The sequence below is a fragment of the Streptopelia decaocto genome, assembly GCF_964273445.1.
Source record: "Streptopelia decaocto genome assembly, chromosome: 1".
Lineage (NCBI taxonomy): Eukaryota > Metazoa > Chordata > Aves > Columbiformes > Columbidae > Streptopelia > Streptopelia decaocto.
In genome coordinates this window covers 172684021-172703580 of record NC_138663.1, presented here as the reverse complement: position 1 = coordinate 172703580, position 19560 = coordinate 172684021, and the positions used below count along the sequence as shown (strand labels likewise).

General features: G+C 34.6%; 1 protein-coding gene across 3 annotated transcripts in view; it reads right to left on the bottom strand.

The window, feature by feature from the left end:
* The window catches only part of PCDH9 (protocadherin 9), a gene marked incomplete at both ends in the record, with an annotated part of 671582 nt that overhangs the window by 233199 nt on the left and 418823 nt on the right, over positions 1–19560 (bottom strand). The window contains one exon of one of the 3 annotated variants that reach the window (XM_082066038.1): positions 4966–5078. In XM_082066038.1, the coding sequence (XP_081922164.1) occupies positions 4966–5078 (113 nt within the window). Of the gene's footprint in view, positions 1–4965; positions 5168–19560 lie in introns of all 3 variants that reach the window. The other 2 variants (XM_082066037.1, XM_082066039.1) reach the window with 2 other exon arrangements.

Below are 19560 nucleotides of genomic sequence, written 5' to 3'. Positions count from 1 at the left end.
TAGGAGATAATAGAATATTCTATTTAATTTGAAGGTGACCTTCAAAACAGTGGTTTTGTTATGATTTTTTCTACAGCTCCCCTTTTTTGAGCTATTTGTGTTATGTAACGTATTGATACTACATATTAATAAGTGTAGAAATTAGGCAAGCATTTACTTAGCTTCATAAACATATATCAGAAGACATTGATATTATATTTCTGTCTGGTTTTAAACCACTGGAATTATTCCATAGATTCATCTACAGTGTATAGTAGGCTTTCTCCCCAGAGCAGTTCTAGCACTCCACTAAATATGTGTTATTCCTCTTTATCTCTTTGAAGAAAAATGAATCACATCCACAGCTTGCAGCTATCAAAATGTGATTTATCAAGCATTTTCTTGAAAGTACAGTTTTCCCCTTCTTTACACTAGGAGGCATATTTTTTCTTCATACAGTTCTGTCGCACAGCTCTGCTGCATGAAACCCTTAGACACATTAAAAATTCCAATATAAATTTAAGTCCCTGACAACTTTTACTAAACCACAATGAAAGAAGAATTCTTCACTAATAAGGTGGGTTGGTTTGGTTTTTTGTTGGTTGGGGTGGTTTTTATGCAATGAATAGCAGACTGCTGGAAAATAAAAACAGTTTTATTTTAAGTGATTATTGAAGAAATAATTCAAATTAAGATACATCAGACAGCTGTACACATTATATGTAACTGATGATAAAGAGGATGTTTGTGTTAAAACTTCACTTTCTGATATGCACATTTAATACCACTAAAAATCAGGACTTTTGGAAATAAGAGAGGCTATAAATTTATACCAGTAAATACAATTTTACAATGACTTTTTTTTTTTTTTTTCAGATCTTAAAGAAATTTTATGTTTTCGAAATTCTTATCTGATATACTAAAAGGTAAAGAACTTTAATCAGGTAATTGATCTTTGGAATATCTTCTTTTAGTTAATATAAGAAGTGTCAAACACACCCTCCAAATGATAGTGTTCATTTGTAGAACATGTAAGGTCAGCATTTCACACATCAAAGCACAGTTCAGATTATTAAAAACTATGAGTTTCCCATAAAATACAGAAGCACCATTTCGCATGTGCCTTCTTTTGTTTTGTTGGTCTATTTTAGAAATTCTCAAAATGACAATATTTACAAACTTTCTATTTTGTTTGTCATCATAGTGAAAGGCAATGTAGCCAGGCTATGCCATGCTACTTTCCTTTCCTCTTGGTCCAAGCTTCTCACAAAGTCATGGTCAGCAAAGCAAGGTTAAGGCTGTTAATTACTGCATTTAAATGAAATAAGATATTGTAACATACACAAGGCTTGGCTTACAAGTCAATATTGCATGCAAAATTCAATCATCATAACTACGACTCTTGAATAATAACACCTCCTGTAATAAATTTGAATTACTTGCTGTTATCATTTAATAATGCATAACAAAACCATAGTGCTGGTGTCACTCTGTAGCATTATGTTGTTTTTAAATACAGTGAATTGTTGCTCACTGATGGAAGAATTCTCATAAAACGTATCAGGGTGCAAATGAGTCAAAGGTGAAACAGAAGGAAGTTACAACTGACTAGTTAACATCATAATCCTCTGACAATGAATTAATATTGATCAATTAACGATGGTGAAACTGAAAGGATATCTTAGACAACCAAATGAAACCCTTGAGTTAAAATAAAAGACTATACAAAGAAGACAAAGTTGAGTGCTACAAACCAAAATTGTACTGTACACATCACTATTAAGTTCTTATAAAGCTTATTTTTTACTTCATATTTATATCTTGTTGCATTTCCCTCATAACCACAGTGACAATGTGTGGCTGCTAATTCTAGTGTTTGGCGTTTCTCTTCATTTCAGTTTCCCCCAGTGAGGGAGACTGCTGTTTTAAGATTAGCCAGATGAATGTACTCTCACTGTATGTGTTTCTTTCATTAAATCACGCAATTGTAGCTCTTGTGTCTCTGTAGAACCTAATGATTGCAAGAAAATATAGCAATAAGGTTTCTCATACCTTTGTGTAAAACCTTATAAAGACTTTTAGATTTTATTATTTTATTTTCTATTTCTGATTTTGAAGACGTGGGCCTTGGTCACTCTTCAAATATAATTAAAATAGCAGCAATCTAATATTTAGAAACAATGACTGCATTTTTATTCACAAAACTTCACAGTGTACAGTAATAAACCACACAATTCACTGAACATTAAAGCCATTAACCAAAATTGTTCTCACCATGAGGCAAGGACTTTACTATCAAGATTAACATCATATTCCCATGAGCTGAAACAAACCTTGACTTAGAATTAACTTTCATAAAAATACAGCTGGACAAATCTGTATTTTTTGTGTAGATTTTATTCTTGGAGATCATTAGAAAATACTCCCACAAGCAGTTATCTTTCTCTTCAGTTGAAATATTAAAAAAAAAAAAAAAATATTGTCCTGCAACATTTATCATCCAAAACTGGCAATAGTACATGTACATAGTAACACCACTACTCTCTACTTAGACTTTTTCCTTACTTTATAGCTGTATCTTTTACCTCAGCATGCACCAAGTATTTTCATAAACAGCAATCCCTAAAACAGCCACTGAAATGAAATTACCTCTACTGTTAAATACAACAACTATTTAACATTTCATAGCGATAAAACTAGAGATTCAGCTTAGAAGTGTCAAAGAATACAGCGTTGAAATACTACAGCAGTTATTTTAACCATGAACATATGTAAATACCCACAAAGTAATTTTGCCCAGCCACCAGATAGTGTTTTTCTCTTCTGAAAATTGCCACAGAATCTTCAATAACCGTAAACTGCTTTAAACTCCATTTCACATCTCAACCAGAAACATGTGTCTCCAGTAGCAAAATAGCTTTTGACACAATGCCTGGGCAATAACTTGAAACCGAATAAGATATAAAAGTCAAATCCTTCTAATGAGCGGAATCACTCCCTTCATGCCTAGGATGACTTCTGTCACTGTAATGACCATATAATTCCCTTCCGAGTTTGTGAGATTTGATGAGATATGGAATGCACTATTTCGATGTCTGTCCTAATTCAGTCTGATAAAAGGTTAAAAACTTATACATCAGTACTCCACTAATCATCAGTACAACTTGATGGCTAGATTTTCAAAAATTTGCCATGAATTCAGCATCCCCAAGGCTAAACAGGTGTAACCACAGACATATTATGACTTTTCATATAGCTTTTAAAAACATTCACTCTGACTAATCTTCTGTTTGTCTCTATATTAGAGATTAATAGCTCATCATGATCAATATACTAGATTTTCACAACATGTTTGATACAAATTTTTTAAAAACACCTTTTTAATAACTTGGTATGAAACTTGTTAAGCACATTTATCCGAACTCTCCTCAAGAATTTTGATGTCATATTTTGAAGAGATGTGCAATTCAGAGTTAGTGAAGCTGATGTGACAGTGCCAACACATAATGCTGCCTTAAAACTCCTCTCTGATCTCGCTAAATGTTTCGCATGTCTCATACGTGGTCAGAGAATTAACAGGATAATTCCACTTAAGCTCCTCACTTGCTTAAGCAGACATACATTCTTGCTCCAGAGTCAATCCATTCATAGTTGCTATTCTTTTATAGTTCTTTGTATTTCAACAGATTTAGGGTTTAAGATCATAGTTCCAACAACAGTTCTGTTTTGGTAAAGAAAATATAATGGAGGTGTCATATTAAGGAAAAAAAAAATAAATAAAAAGGAAACCAGAATACCACTCTGAGACAGTGAAGCATTTCGTTTATTTTTAAGGTCTTACCTAACAAACTCACTCTGTCCTCACATAAAAAGTATGAGATAAATGTTTCTAAGGTCAATATTCCACAGTTCACATTCTTATCTATGGTGATTTAAATGTCATAATTCAAATCCAGCTCTGCCCAAATGAGAACATGGGCCTTAATATTGTGCATTAGATCCCAGGGCAGGCCACCTTCTCTCCTGGTTTGTATGGGCCTAGTGACAATTTAATCATCTATACAAAAGGAAAAAATCCCAGAGGGGGAAACTAGTTCTTATTTCTATACTCCTGGGATGCAAGAGAACTCAAGTTCAATTACCTTCCAAGAGCACAGATCAGACTTTTAACCTTTCCCTCCACATTCTAGACAGAAAACAAGCGGCTTAAGGGAGGTGCTACTGCCCTCTCCCAGTTTTCAGTATGTCCAAGTCTCCACATTCCAATGCCAAAATAAAAGTCATGGTATTGGTTAAGACCTCACTTCATTTTTTAACACTGACTGTCACAAACACTTCAATAATGTAAATCTATTATAGAGAAGGAAAGAAGAAGAAAGGAAGAAATTCCCAAACCAAACAAACTAAAAATACTTAGTGTTTGTATGAAAATGCATACCAAACATTTCCAAAAAGCAGAACATCATGCCATTCCAGACCAAAATTGGAACCCTGTGGTTCTTGCTGTTAGAAGGGGGAATTGTGGGTGTGTTTGCTATAGAAATTCGGATTCTTTAAATTTTTCAGTGCTTCAATGAGTTACTGTCTTCTAGGTTAGTCTTTAAATGTTTATTTAGAATTACTTTCCTAACACAAAGGCCAGTGCTAAATAGCAACAGCACAGCAAACATCAATAAAATCTTGCTACCTTGTACCACTTCCTTCTTCCCAGCTATTCTCACTTACTGTGCAATTTGTCTGGAGCTGTTTTTTTCACTCTGGCTATATTTTTGTTTCTACAGTCAGATTATATGGGGCACTTCAGGCAAAAGACATTATTTCCTACCAAGTGTTATGAGCTACCATGACCAAATATTCATGCGTGTGCTTAAAAACATTCTAAAAACATCTTAAAAAACATCTCACCCATTGCATCAAAGAGATGAAAAATAAAGTAATCAAGTTACCAAAGCAACTCAGATAAGCAGAGCACTGACAGTGACTCACCCGAGTTGGGGTCAGAGTTGCCATCAGCTTCAGTCCTCTTGTCCGGTGAAGCCTGGTCGTAGAATTCGTCCTGCGGCTGAACCAGAGGGAGAGGGTGTGAGATCAGGGTTCCACTACCCACCGGCTCGTGGTCTCCCAGACCACTGTCACTGCAGCTTTCCTGGGAGCCATCAGGGAGGTGAAATGTAACACGGCGCTGGGACTACAAAGAAGAGCACAGGACATTCTGATTAGTGCTCTTCTTTTCTGTTCTCCTAACTCTTTACTCTTTTTTTTTTTTTTTTTAGTTATTATTATGACATACAAGCAGATTCCTGGTAATGTTTATGAGGCAATTGTTATTGTCATTTTTGCTTTTTTTTTTTTTTTTTTTTTCTTTTGCTTGCTTTTACAGCAGCCCAGGGAAGATGGCAGGGAGGAGAGCCAGATTTCAAAGGTCTGCACATGCTCATCTGTGAAGTAAGCTTCTCATAAGAAAGTGATCAGTATACAGTAAGGCATATTTCTCATCAATTTAAAAGTATAATCTATGTAAACTCTCTCAGAGAATCAGAAACTTTTGCAAACTATGTTATGAAAAGCAAAGGACATAAGTGCGTATTTCTGAGGTTAAAACCTGCATTATCCCAGTTCAAACTGGGAAAAGGTGCACCAAGTTACACAAACTAGTAAAAATCGTTGACACTTCCAGGAATAGAAGGTTATATAAATACATAACTATAATGACATTTAACTAATATCGATTATCTAACTATTATGGATATTTAATATTGATAATATATCTCTGAAATCACAGTGTCCAGCAAAGAATCACAGAATACAATGATAGTATAAGTAATTATCACTCTGGTAAGAGAACTAAAAATAAACAACACATAGTTTGGTCAAACAACACAGTGAATGAGAACCAGAATTTTGAATTTTCCTGAACTTCTCAAAAAAAACCTCCCCCAGTAATCTCAAAGTAAAACAATCAAACAAGTAAACAAATCTGCACACCCCCAACAAAACCCCAACAACCAACCAACCAAACCGAACCAAACCAAACCAACAAAAAAAAAACAAATCAAACCAACAAAAAACCCCCAAACACTTGGTTTAGTCAACCATTATTTATTTTGAACCTCTCTCCTCTGCAGAAGTAACCTGACTTTGTGAATTGTGGCCAAAGATGATACAGTGATTCCCCATGAGCTCAGGAGGTGATAGTACTGCTGCAAATTGTTTAGCAACTGCAACTATGGGATTCATGAAAGGAATATTATGGGTCTTCCTGGATCAAAATACTGAATCTCTGAAGCATCGGAAACAACTAGTTTAACAGTATCTCAAGAGAGTGGTTAAAATAAGCACATCTTCCCACAAAAATGAGTTTCAGCAGCAGGGAGCCTGAGTGATCTTGTTAGCTAGATTGGTTTAGAATAAAGAAGAGATTCACAAAGTTTACCTTAAACTTAATAACTGTTTAGTTTAGTAGTTATTTTCTTATTAATATTAGTCATCTCAAAGTTATATGTTATACTGATGCCATACAAGAGGTATCTTCCACTAGTTACTAATTTTTAAGTAGTTAAAATTGAATGTCCTGTAGTCATCCCAATTCTAAGTAAGTTTTCCTGAAGTTAATAGAAAAAGCATCAGGCCCTGGAGGAAAACCTCAAGTTAATAGCACTAACTGTATATTTGTTTATTAAAACTATTTGTTAATGGTAATTCCTACCATTTTACATGATGATCAATATCCTCTCCCAGATTTGTTTTTATTCATCTCCCTTGGGTGGACATAGTTAGTTGATTAAGTCAATTTTAGATTACTGTGTAATTCAGTATAGATATAAATGTAATACTATTTGCTCTTGGCTGTGATTTCATAATTAGCATTTTGCTTTTAAGTTCTTTTTCTGGCTTTAGGATTAGAATCCAGATGTAGCAAAACCAAACAGATCTTCTGAGTCATTAGTTTGTATTCACTTAGATCAGCAGAGGACCCAACTCTATATACCATCAAGAAGAAAACTTTTAGCTCATACTTTGTTATTTTTTCTTATAACTTTTTCATTCTGGAATTGCCACCCTAAGCAATTTGTTTTGAATTGCTAGCATGTTCTTTCCCTTCAACAGGAAAAATTAGAAATATACCTAACCGCACAGCTTAATACCTTCTCTTTCTGCATTTATTTTCAATAACCCAAATTTAGAGATCTGTTCTTCCAAAGTAAGAATTTATGTCACTAGTAAAATCAATAAGAAGCACCAAAAAAGGAGATTATTATTTAAAACTAAAATACTCTGTGAGAAAACACAAATGATTGAGAAAATAAACCCTTAAAGTGAGAGAGGAGACGTAAATTTCAATTTAAGATTCTGCAAAATCATTAAACCCCCATAATTAATTAAGCACCCAAAGAAACAGAAAAAGTACATAATTACAGAAATGTCCAGTTTAATTAGTAATGTAGTAAAAATACTGATCCTGTGTAACAACAGCTGCTCATACGAACCAAAATCTGCTCTGACTCTACACTGGCAGGTGACACATCAGTAAAATGGCACAGGCCTAACACTAATACTGGCAACTTCTTAGGTCACAGTGCTATACATTTTTAAATCCATACTTTAAACTATAAGGAAAAAAAATATCAGCTTGACTTTCTGAGCCTCTCACTGAGGACCCCACATATTATAGAGGATTATAAAAAATTCTAAAGGTCATGTAAACAGTGGTCCAGTTCCACAGATGATGAACGGACAGTATGTAGTCCATCAAGAAACTTTAGACTAATCCGTGCCATCAAGACAATAAGGAGAAAAAGCCTTCTATAAAGAGAGTCTCAAAGCAAATGCTCAAGCTTAGGCATATCAGATTAATTGCAAGGGAAGACTGTCACTCAACCTACTGAGAGCTTAGGACTGTGTTAAGTGATGAGCTATGTGGCCACATCCTTGAGCTGCCTGGTCCAGAACCATCTTGCCCATCCTCTGGAGCCCAGCCCGAGGACCTGGGGTCTCTGCCTAGGCTGAGGGGCACATCTACCACTTTTCCCTTTGCACTCCCACAGTTGCTATACCGAGACTGAGCGTGTATCTCAGACACACGCATGGACACACACACAGAGGACATGGACACGGCTGGTCACAAAGATGGCCACAGACAAGGTGCTGGTTCCAGCAGATCCCACATTCAGGACTCACACCAGACAAAGGCACAGGCAGCCACAACCCCTCCTCCTCTTGGGCTGGCAGAGGCAGAAGGTCACTATTGCACCACACAAACACATTCTTGGCATCACTGCCTGGATCCCAGCCCCCCTTACCTGACCCACAGGCTGAGGTGTGCTCACCGCACACATGCAGCACTCACACTCTTCCCACAGGCACACCACACTTGTGGGTCCCCCAAATACCAGCATGGACCCTCTGGCTGCCTGATACCCCTGAACAGACCCGGGGCTTCCTACTCATTGGCTGGTTCAGCTTGGAGCTTGCCAGTGAATCCACATGCACACCCCATGCACACCCAGTTTGAAGCAGGTACAGACGCAGCAGCCGGCACCCAGCACATGGGCTGTGACCCATGGTCCCGATACAGCCACTGATGCTGAGCCCTTTGTTCATACATTGAATTTCTTTTTTCTACAATAGTATCGGGGACTCTTCATTCAGGAGAAAAGCCTAATATGTGCTTAGACTATGTATTTATCTACTCCCTTATGCTACCAAATGCAGCTTTGAATTTTTTTTACCTAAAGACAGACTCAAGTTATTCTGAGTAATGAGGTTTACAGCAGGTATGACATTGTGTCATATGATAACAAGTAATTACAGTTTTAATTATTCTACAACATACACAGGATTATATACAGCGTGAGGTAGGTTTATGGTTCAAGTCCACAATGCTTGGCCAAAATTGAAAACTAAAATCTGTGACATAGTCAGTCATAAACCATCATTTGGAGGGTGGTGAATATGGGTTTTCTTCAGGTCCTGAAAAACACACGGTCTTTACTTTTAATAAGGAAATATCATGTAACTGTTATGTGAAACCCAAAACTGAAAATTCAGTTGAAATAATACGGGTTTAACCTCTGTCAAAGTAATTTCAGTATATATTTCAGAACAATAGGTTTTTGAACCTAGGCTGTATTTAAAAATCAGGAAAACATTTGGTATCAGTTACATGAAATCATTATTTTAATCACCTATTACAGCAGATTCTATAAAGCTCATCAAGGTGAAATATGAATTCACATCAACAAGAGATACAGAGAAGAATCAATTCTGTAATTTAGGTGGTAGTGAAGTATAGAAAACTCTGGTGTTGATAAAAGTATAGTTCAAGTGTAATAGGAACACTTTTTTAACAACCAAAATTGTATCAAGTCAACCACACATGAAACTGCTCTAGCTGTTTCTTTCCTGCTTCAACAAGACCAAACACGTACCTAGTACTTTCTAATAATTGTATTTTTGAAATTACTGGATATAAGTAATAGCTGTGGTACTTGAAAATGCTAATAAAAATACCAATATTTTATCTTGGGTGGAGGAAAGGATGGTAGAAGATGGGGATATTCCTAATCTGATTGATCAGGCACAGAAAAGTAGAACCTGCGCTTGATATTGTATATTGCATTTTTCTTCATCAAAATATTTTATCTGGAGACACTGAAAACATTTAAAAATATATTTTAATAATTGTTTATAATTTTTTCTTTCCTCATATTCTTTGGTCCTGATTTTTCTCATTTCTGTTGTCTTAATATGAGGAATAGAGTGGTGCCCAGTGACAGCACAGGTAATAATGGGCACAAACTGAAATATAGAGGGTTCTGAATGTCAGGAAACACCAGTTTGCTGGGAGGGTGACTAAGCAGTAGCACAAGTGGTCCAGAGATATTCAAAAGATATTCAAAAGACATGATCCTGGACAATATGTTCTAAGTATCTCCACTTGATCAGGGGCTTTGGACTAGGTGGTCTCCAGAGATCCCTTCCAACCTCAACCATTCTGTGATTTTGTGAATTCTAATTGAAAAAATAAAAGAAAATCTAGAAATATCTGTATCAGTTTCATAATTTTTCAATGCTAAAAAGTACTGAAGTACTTTATTTCTGACAATCCAAGCTGTATCAAATGTATTCTTATACCAGAATGTATAAGAATCTATTGCTTTAGTAAGTGGGATAGACCATTAAAGACACAATCCAGAAATCCTTACTTAAGCAATAGAATTGGTAGGACTGGTAGCTCAGCATGGATTACTGGAAAAGGTAGACCAATACCAGTGAGGTCCGGGCACTGCTTGTGAGACTAAGCTTTTTTGCTGCTGTCTTTTTTTTCCCAGCAACTATCATAAACAGTCAGAAAGCAGGATGTAAATAGTGTCAGTTATTTTGTTAACCCAAGTGCTGAAGGACTGAAGTAGAAGAAAGATCATACCATGTGATATCAAGTGTTTAAAATGTCTTGTGTCAGATGAGTTGCTAGCTGTGTTGGAAACAAAACTTTAATGTAGGAAGTATAAACACTAGTTTTCAAAACTGTTCAGTGCTTTCCATTGTCTACTAGCTTCTAAAATGCATTTTACTTCAAATTATGTGTTTGAACCAAATAGCGTGTTACAGAAATCTGCATTAGGAGGAGCTTTTGCATGGTGAGATTGTTTTATTCTGAAAACCAGACTTTCAAGCTTTGTACAACTACTATATTGTTTTTGCTAATCAGGGATCCAAGAAATAATTATACTATTGTTCCATTGCTGAATGTCTCACTGGGACAGATTTGGCTACAAATCCTATTCAGTGTTATAAAACAAGCTATAATTAAAAAAAAAAAAAAAAAGTCTGTACTGGGTTGTTGCAAATAGAACCTGCTGAATTGTAAGCAACTGAGCTGGTTTCTGAGTTTACAAATCAGCTACTTTAAACAAAATGTCCTCTTCTCCACTCAGTATAAAGTTAAGAGCCTTCATTTCTGTCCCTGATTTTTCAGACAGGCAGAAATCACCAAAACATCTGAATCACGGCAAGTCTAATAAGGCTTTACAGAATCATAGAATTATAGAATAGTTTGGGTTGGAAGGGACCTTCAAAGGTCATCTAGTCCAACCCCCCTGCAATGAGCAGGGACATCTTCAATTAGATCAGGTTGCTCAGAGCCCCGTGCAGCCTGGCCTTGAAAGTTTCCAGGGATGGGGCATCTGCCACCTCTCTGGGCAACCTGGGCCAGTATTTTACCACCCCTATTGTAAAAAATTTCTTCCTCATTCCTAGCCTGAATCTCCCCTCTTTTAATTTAAAACCATTACCCCTTGTCCTGTCATAACATGCCTTTCTGAAAAGTCTGTCTCCACTCTTCTTACAGGCTTCTTTTAAATATTGAAAGGCCACAATAAGGTCTGTCCAGAGCCTTCTCCAGGCTGAACAACCCCAAGTCTCTATGGACTATGTTTGCATATCAAAATACATATATTCAAACATGACATGCCTTTAGTTGTTATTAAGATCTTTTAATTTCAGATGTGGGGATTTTGCATTCACAAAAATTATTTCCCTTTCCTTTCTGAACTATTACGGAATACTTTGTTTTAATATAACAAAGGAATTTTATGAAGGAAAAAACAAAGACAAAACATTCTGGGAATATCTTCCTTATGGAATGACTGTTGATATTGAGGCTTAGAAGAGAAAACTGAAAAAAAGCAATTTACCTTTATGGAAAATGAACAGGATAATCTATACATGACACACTTAAGTGAAACTTCAATCTTGATCATGAATAAAGATGTCAGCAAAGAAACATATTAAAATAAAATGAAGTGTAAACAATAGACAAATACTCTAAATAACCTGTTAAATGATGATAATGAAGAAGATATTGTTTATGCATAAATTCAAGAAGATATTGTAAGGACAAAATAAAACAACTGAAATAGGGCTTTGTATAATTCAGCTCAGTGATCACATATACACATGTTCTTCCTTTGTGTTTCACTCAAGCTTACAAAATAATATGAATCTGAGATAAAATCTTTCTACTTAGTAAAATCCACCTTTGCTTCTCCCAGATAATCTTGGCTCAACTCTGCTATGTACAAATTGTGCAGTAGATCCCTTCAATTTGCCCAGCAAAATAAGGTTATTTTTTTCTTGGCTATTTTTAAACTAAACTCACTCGTGCAATTCCTATAGCAGTCCTTATTCAACGATCCTACTTGCATCACAGGATAACTCATTCTCCATGCCTATCTTGATATCTTACCCACAGAACCAAGATAATGGAGATAGATAAGGTTTCCATCAATCTCTCAGGCTAAACTAAGAATGAAAAAAAGAAAAAGCAATTCATACTGCATCTTCATGCTCTGTCTTCATACTATGCTACCCATAGAAATAGCTGGAGTGCTTAGGTATTTACTTGTTTTTAAACCCTAAGGTAACAATGCTAGTGTTGATTTCAGAACGTAATTTGCTATTACACCAGACAATGTTTTTATTTCTTCTACTCAATTTTGCAGTACTAAAAGTTTATAGAAAACATTCAATTACACTGTGGCATATTAAAAAGGAGCATAAATATAATCACATATTTCTTTTGCTACTTCGGCTGCAGAGAACTGGCCTTTTCTTCAGGGTGAAAATATTATCAGTTACAGTCTGGCCACTGACTGGAGAGGAAATGACTGCTTGATGGTCCCACGCACGTTTAAACATGAAGCACAAACAGCCATTGGTTTAATTTTGCAGAGAAAGTAAATGAAGAAAGACCCGCAGTCAAATCCTATGGTTTCAGTCATCTTTTGAGGTAATATAATTTTCTTGCTTTGTTTATGTAATGTTCATTTCATTTCTTGAAAATATAGACTTTGTGCCATGAATTCTTCCTGGGTTTTGTTTGATTTCTATTATTTTTTTTTTTTAATCGGACACTCGAAAGACTGACAAATCTTTAATTGAAGACACTAAACACAAGACTATCATATATTTGAAGTTTTTCCTTCCTAATTTCCACTTAGAAGGCAAACACTTCTCCTAATAAGCATTGTCATTTACCTATGCTTATCTTGACTGCAAGGTAAATTTGACCTAACAGGAAAGTTGAGTGTTACAATTTAATCTAGTTCACATCAGAGTATTATCTTGTTCAACTTGGGAGTCTGGTAAAATACTAATAAATTTTAACCACTTTTGGTGTTAGCCCCTGTCCTCTTGAATTAATTGTCTGAGACTCAATAAATCAGTTCTAAGCCCACAGTTATACAAAATAATATCCCAGAAGCGTGGAAAAGCAAGTGGGGATAAGTGATGGAAACTTCTGTACACAATAAAACATGAAACAAAATAGCTAGGCGTGCTACCAGTAGACAACCAAGGTAATATTCAGAAATATCCTTCACCTAAATGGCTAGATGTCAGTAAATCACAGTTTGCTATATTAATTACATGTTTGATACCAGAAACTCTGCAATAAAAAATAAAATAAATAATAATAAAAATGTCTATATTTAATGAAGAAAGAGAGGCAGCTCTAATGAACACTCATGCCATTCTAAAAAATATAGTATTGTAAAATAACAGTAAAATGCCTTTTGGGGGTGACTATACTCAATCACTGACTATAGATGACTAGTTAAACTTGGGCATCTATTAGAACACTTAAGAAAGATAAATTCCTTTGGGAACTTTGCTCTCATACTCTTTGACAGTAGACAGACATGAAATTCAGAATTTTCAAATTTAAATGCCTAGACTTAACCTACCAGTAAGAAAACGTAGATCTCACATTATGTTCATAACTATTAAAAACCCAGCTTTAGATATTAATCACTTGAAATTTTAGTTGTCATTGAGTATTTATGATACAAGAACCTGATGAAACAGGTCTTGCCAACAAAAAGACTTTGCATTGACTATGAACTACTTTGTTGCTCTGGCACGTTTTATAAGAGCTTATTCATATTTTAACATACAAAGAAACTCACGTATAAAGAATTTAGTTGCAACATAATTATATTTTATGTGATTTTTAGTAATTTAAAGACTTAATCGATCTTCAATTTATGTGTTTAGTTTGATCTTGGTGATGAACTCCTCCTAGCAAGACAGCACTCTATTGAAAAGGCATTGCAGAACACTGTAAAAATTATAACAATAACCAGCATAACTTCTCTACACTCTCAGAAATTCTACATTAGTAAAAGCATGTGTTGATCAATAATGTATATGAACTAGTAAGATGCAGAAACAGCTGTTGCTGAAATTTTACAAGTTTAATTATAATAATAAATTTGCCCTGATTTACCTTCTGTGAATTTCATCTGGCTTCGGTAATGTGAACATGGTAATAAAGTTTCTGGGACTTTATCTTAACTATAAATTAAGTTTTAAAATGTGAGTAAAACAATTGAGAATATTTTCCATCTGAGGAACGTACTTTATCTGCAGGTTGTTTATATAAAGAACCCTGTTATTTTCTTATATGAATGACATAAAATAATGAAAATATTGACTGCTATATTTGCCATTATATTTGTAATGTTAACATAATTTGTGTTTATCATATTTAATGAGTTACAGGAGTATTCCATTGACTAAGGTTTATTAATTGTGTTGAGTAAACATACATGTGGTATCATGTCAATAATCATTCCTAATATTGCATTTTGTTGTTGAAGCTGATAATAACTGTGTTACAGAAGTCTCGTGTATTTAGGTTTTCATCACAGTCAGTCACTATAACAGATGTGCAGAGTTAAGAGTTATGCAGTACCAGGAAGCAGGAAACTTTCTAGTGATCTTCAGGAAAAAAAAAAAAAAAAAAATATGTGATTCAAAACCTTTAGAATTCTGTTCCTTTAGCATTCTTTAGTATGGCATATAACCTTGGAAATCAAGCAGGTCACGGCTCTTGTGTAAAGGCAATAGTGTTTTGTCTGGGGTGGCACAGCCCTCACTCTATTTTATAACTAACCTTAAGATTTCAATACCTCATTTTTAACTGTGTGTATAAAAGGAAGAAAAAACATACTTCAAAATCCATAAACTTAGCAACAAATGACCGGCTCTCCACTAGGAAGTTTTGTATCATAGGGCTTTAAAGTAGTCAAATTAACACTGCTTTAAAAGAAAAAAGAAAATTTGAAGCCTTTTAAATTATCACACTCTAAAATAAACAGTGCTCACATTGACATAATGATGTCAATTTTTGCTTTTACTTATGTGAATTTGAGGAAATGCTATTAAGAAAATAATGTTTCTTCTCAAAAAAAGCAAGGATTAATGTATGTAGAAAAAAAACTAATTATCATAAAGAGTCTAAGGATATCTTGTACTAACATGGGGGCAGAGGGAGGGCAAGGCAGGAGGGTCTCAATTTAGGGGAGCTGTAGGGGGAAAAGTACACTAGAACATTTTCTCCTGAACTAGTACTCGCGTGTGCAATGGGTATCTGTCAATGACAGCTCACTGGGTTACAATTAATTCTGAGTCATCAGTCATGTCTTCTCTTGCAAGCAGAGAAGGCAGAAACAGCAGCAGCATCGCCCTTTGAGGATAAGACCTTTTACATGCTATGATTCTAGAAAGCAGTTGTACATCTATTAACACAATAGACACTATAGCTGTCACATTAGATAAATGGATCCACACTGGAAAAGCTGAAAGTGGACATGATTGTCAAGGATAATACGATTAAGCTGATGCATCCTGGGAAAGAAGCAATTTCTATCATATTTTAATTTTGAAACTAACATTATTATCCCAATCAATTGCACATGCTATAAGTCAATTAAAACACCCCTGTTAAAACGTATCTGCATCTCTACCAGAAAAGCAACTAGACAATTATTTATTTGTACCATAAGAAAACTATGTTATGTTACTTGGGACAGCATCTCCTTAAGAGTTACTTTTGTAGAGCAGATTTCTAAATTTTATTTTACTTTTTCTTATGGTGAACTCCCAAAACTTCGTAGTTTTCATTTTGCAGATGCAAACACATGTTACAAAGAAAACAAGAAAAAACCCAACAACAACAAAAAACAACAAAAAAACCAACAAAAACCCCAAAAACAAACAAAAAACCCCAAACCAACAACAACAACAACAACCAACCAAACAAAAAAAACCTCCCCAGCTTTTCACTTATGATTCTTCCAAAAACAACACATATCACAACAAAGACTGATTACAAATTCTTCTTCCAGCACATATAACACATATGTACATCTGCCTGGTGCTATTTATGGTGTCAAAGTTTGGAATACTATATCACAGAGAATGTTAGGAATTCCAAGGGCTGAACAGCTATTTTTTGTTTTGATAATGGGTCTTTCATTCCTGTGCCATGTTGACAATTGGAGCAAATCTATGCTACACGAAATTATATATGCAAATAAAATACAAAATTAAGAGTAAGCATATTAAGCTGTTTCAACACGGAGATTTCTAGAGAAAAAATATAAATTATGCTTCAGCAGCTTAGACAGTAAGAAAGGTAAAACCTCATTTATTAATAAATAAGATGAAAAAGAGAGTAAAATAAGGCCTTTTTGCACAGAAATCAGCTACACAGAGAAGACAGTGGTAGTATTGTACTATCAAAAAGGCAGATGCTCTTACAGGAGTATTACTATTAGAGTAACTAGTTAGAAATGTATTTTCTGCTGGCCTCAAAGAAAAGTCAAATGAGAGCTGATGAAAATCACTATTATTATTAGACTTCATCTAATTTTCAGTATTTTCCCTATATTACCTATGGCATGTTCTTGACACATAAAAAGTTACAGGGAAAACAAGAACTCTGACTACTTGGATAGTTTTAGAAAAAGATGCCAATGCCATCCCCTCAGAATAGACCAAAAGATAAGTTTGATAATCCATGTTCATATTATGGTGTTGATGATCTAACCTAATTTGTGCTAGCTGAGTTTATTTAATGTTAGTAAAGTGAACTCACAGTGGTGAATTTCTTTCTTTCAATGGCCTAAAATAATAACTTTGCAGAAGTCTATGAAATTACATCAACTGATGCAAATAACCATCTAGTTCTGCTTAGCTTCTACTGGAAATAGGTTCACTAAGTCACATATTCAAAACTAGAGACCTTCATACGATCTTGGCCTGTGACTTCTCCATTATCTGTCTACAAAACTGAGGAAGCAGGACATTGGGCAGTTACTTTGGACATAAACCATTTAGTGATTGGTGCATATTTTTTTTCACAATTATATACCAGCAAGTTTCTAATTTCACAGAATTTGTTGGATGCCATCACCTTTGATCCCAGTGTTTAAAACTGATGCACTTATTTGTGAACTTTCCACATAGAGGACATCACCATGTCTATTAATACAGATAGCCAAATACTACTGACTTTTGAGCCCAACATTTGCTAACATTTCAGGGGTAATTTATATGTATTTTGCAAATGCTAGCTTTTCATTAGGCAAACTGACAAGCAGAAAACTTTTGTTTCTTATTTTATTTTATACAACAATATTATTTTAAATAAAAGAATAAAAACCACAGAGGCACAAAGCAATGAAATTGCACTTCACAAAAATATTGTAAAGGTATATGCACGTGCTCTGTGTGTCTTCATTTTCCAGAGAATATTAAAAAAAAAAAAAAAAAAAGTTAAAATGATTGTATCTAACCCAATGGTTTATAAGTATTGTGGTTATGATATGTTCTATGTTACCTTACTACCTATCTACAGAACAGACAGGATGCATTTCTGAGTGAAAATTCAGCATTAGAACAATTACTAAATAGATTATATCTACTTATAGGCAAATTGCACTCAGTTGCATTGTTTAAATATCAATTTCTCACATAGTAGTAGATCAGGATAATTTCTGATATGTAACATTATGACAGCTGGAAGAAAATGTATGGTGGTACTTCAGATTTAAGATGTTATCAGACTATAGAATCCATCACAGAGCTCAGTGCCTGTGGAAGCCACCTTATCTTAGTTTTCACAGACTGACAAGGCATGTACAGAATGCATCCAAACCTCCTGGTTTGATCTTTATCATTGACAGATCACAGATATGGAAGGAACATAAAAGGAACAAAAAGTTGGGTGATAACCAGTCAAAAATGTCAGATAACCACACCTACTTCAACAAGAACCTGAAAACTGAAATTTTTTTTAGAGAGAATGAGCAGAGGAAGAAGATATCATTACTGCAATATAGTTACTAGTAATATAAAAACCAGTGAAAACAGTAAGCTAAACAACTTAAAGGCTGAGAAAATTATCTGAAATTGAGGCTTTTATAATTGTCCACAGATTTTTGAATTTCATTTCTAGAAGGAATAAACATGGAATTTAGTAAAGTCACTGGAAATATTCTCAATAATATAAATTGGTTTAGGATTGGCCTAGCAGCATCTTCATGAGCCCTAAAGCTAATAAAATCCCAAGTTTTTCTTGTCATCTAACAGTAACTGTTCTGAATGTTTCTGACTTTAGCAACCTTTATAATCTCAATTACATTACTCACAAATATTAACTTTTGTACTGAAAACAGTCATAATCTACTTTTTTGCCTTGTAGTGTTGGACTTTCCAGTGTGTGCTAATAAGTGTTCTTTAGGTATAAAGAATCAAATCTAATTAGGACTTCTTAAACAATCTTTAAATACATTAAATAATCACTTAGGTTTGACATTAAGTGTTTTGTGTGTCAGTATTGTGTATGTGTGTGTGCATATCCCCGTGCTTGAACTTCTTAAAATCAATTAAATATTATGTTATTTTAATAGCTTATCTCTCCAGTTTCTAAATGGAGATCAAATTCTTATGTGTAATTAATGAACTATATATGAAGCATGCACTCAAATTCTAAATTACACAATGGTCAAAAAATGTAGTCAAAAATTGTGCTGCAATAAAAGCAGGGTTGACATTTTGATATGAAATGACAGGCATGTTTCATTAAAGGCCAAATACTGCATTTATTCTTCAGAAGGTAATAGAGGGCTTGCACTACAATAAGGATTGCTGCCTTCACCGACAGGTAATTATTCCATTAATACCTCCATTATGCAAAGACAGAATGGCCAAACTACTAAAGTGTCAAGCATGCATCACATTCAGCCAGACTAGTCCTCACATATATGCAAGTTAAAGAATAGCCATAAAAGTCCCACTCAGCACAGATATAATCCCTTTGCTCCTTAAAACGACAACAGTTGTAACAATGTACAGGAGGAAAACAGAAGCTAGGCTAGTTAGATCAGTGGTTCTGGTATCAAGTGTTTCTCTGAAAGACTTCCTGGAACTGGGGAAAAAAAGCAGTTAAGACTACATTTGGATAAATGGTTATTACAAAATTTGCTTTTTCCATGGTAATAGTAATAGATAATATTTATTGTAACTAGTTTTATTGAAGGGAATACAATCTAAATTATTAAATTCTTCATTCTGCATCTAATGTAAGCAAGAGCCTAAAACATATATATATATATGTGTAACAGATTAGAGAAGTGCCTTGTGTGCACTTTGAAAAATGCCAGAGGGTATGGTCTATGCTCTGTAGAGACAAGGTCATTTATGATTATTTCTTAGGAAAATGCATAGTTCAAA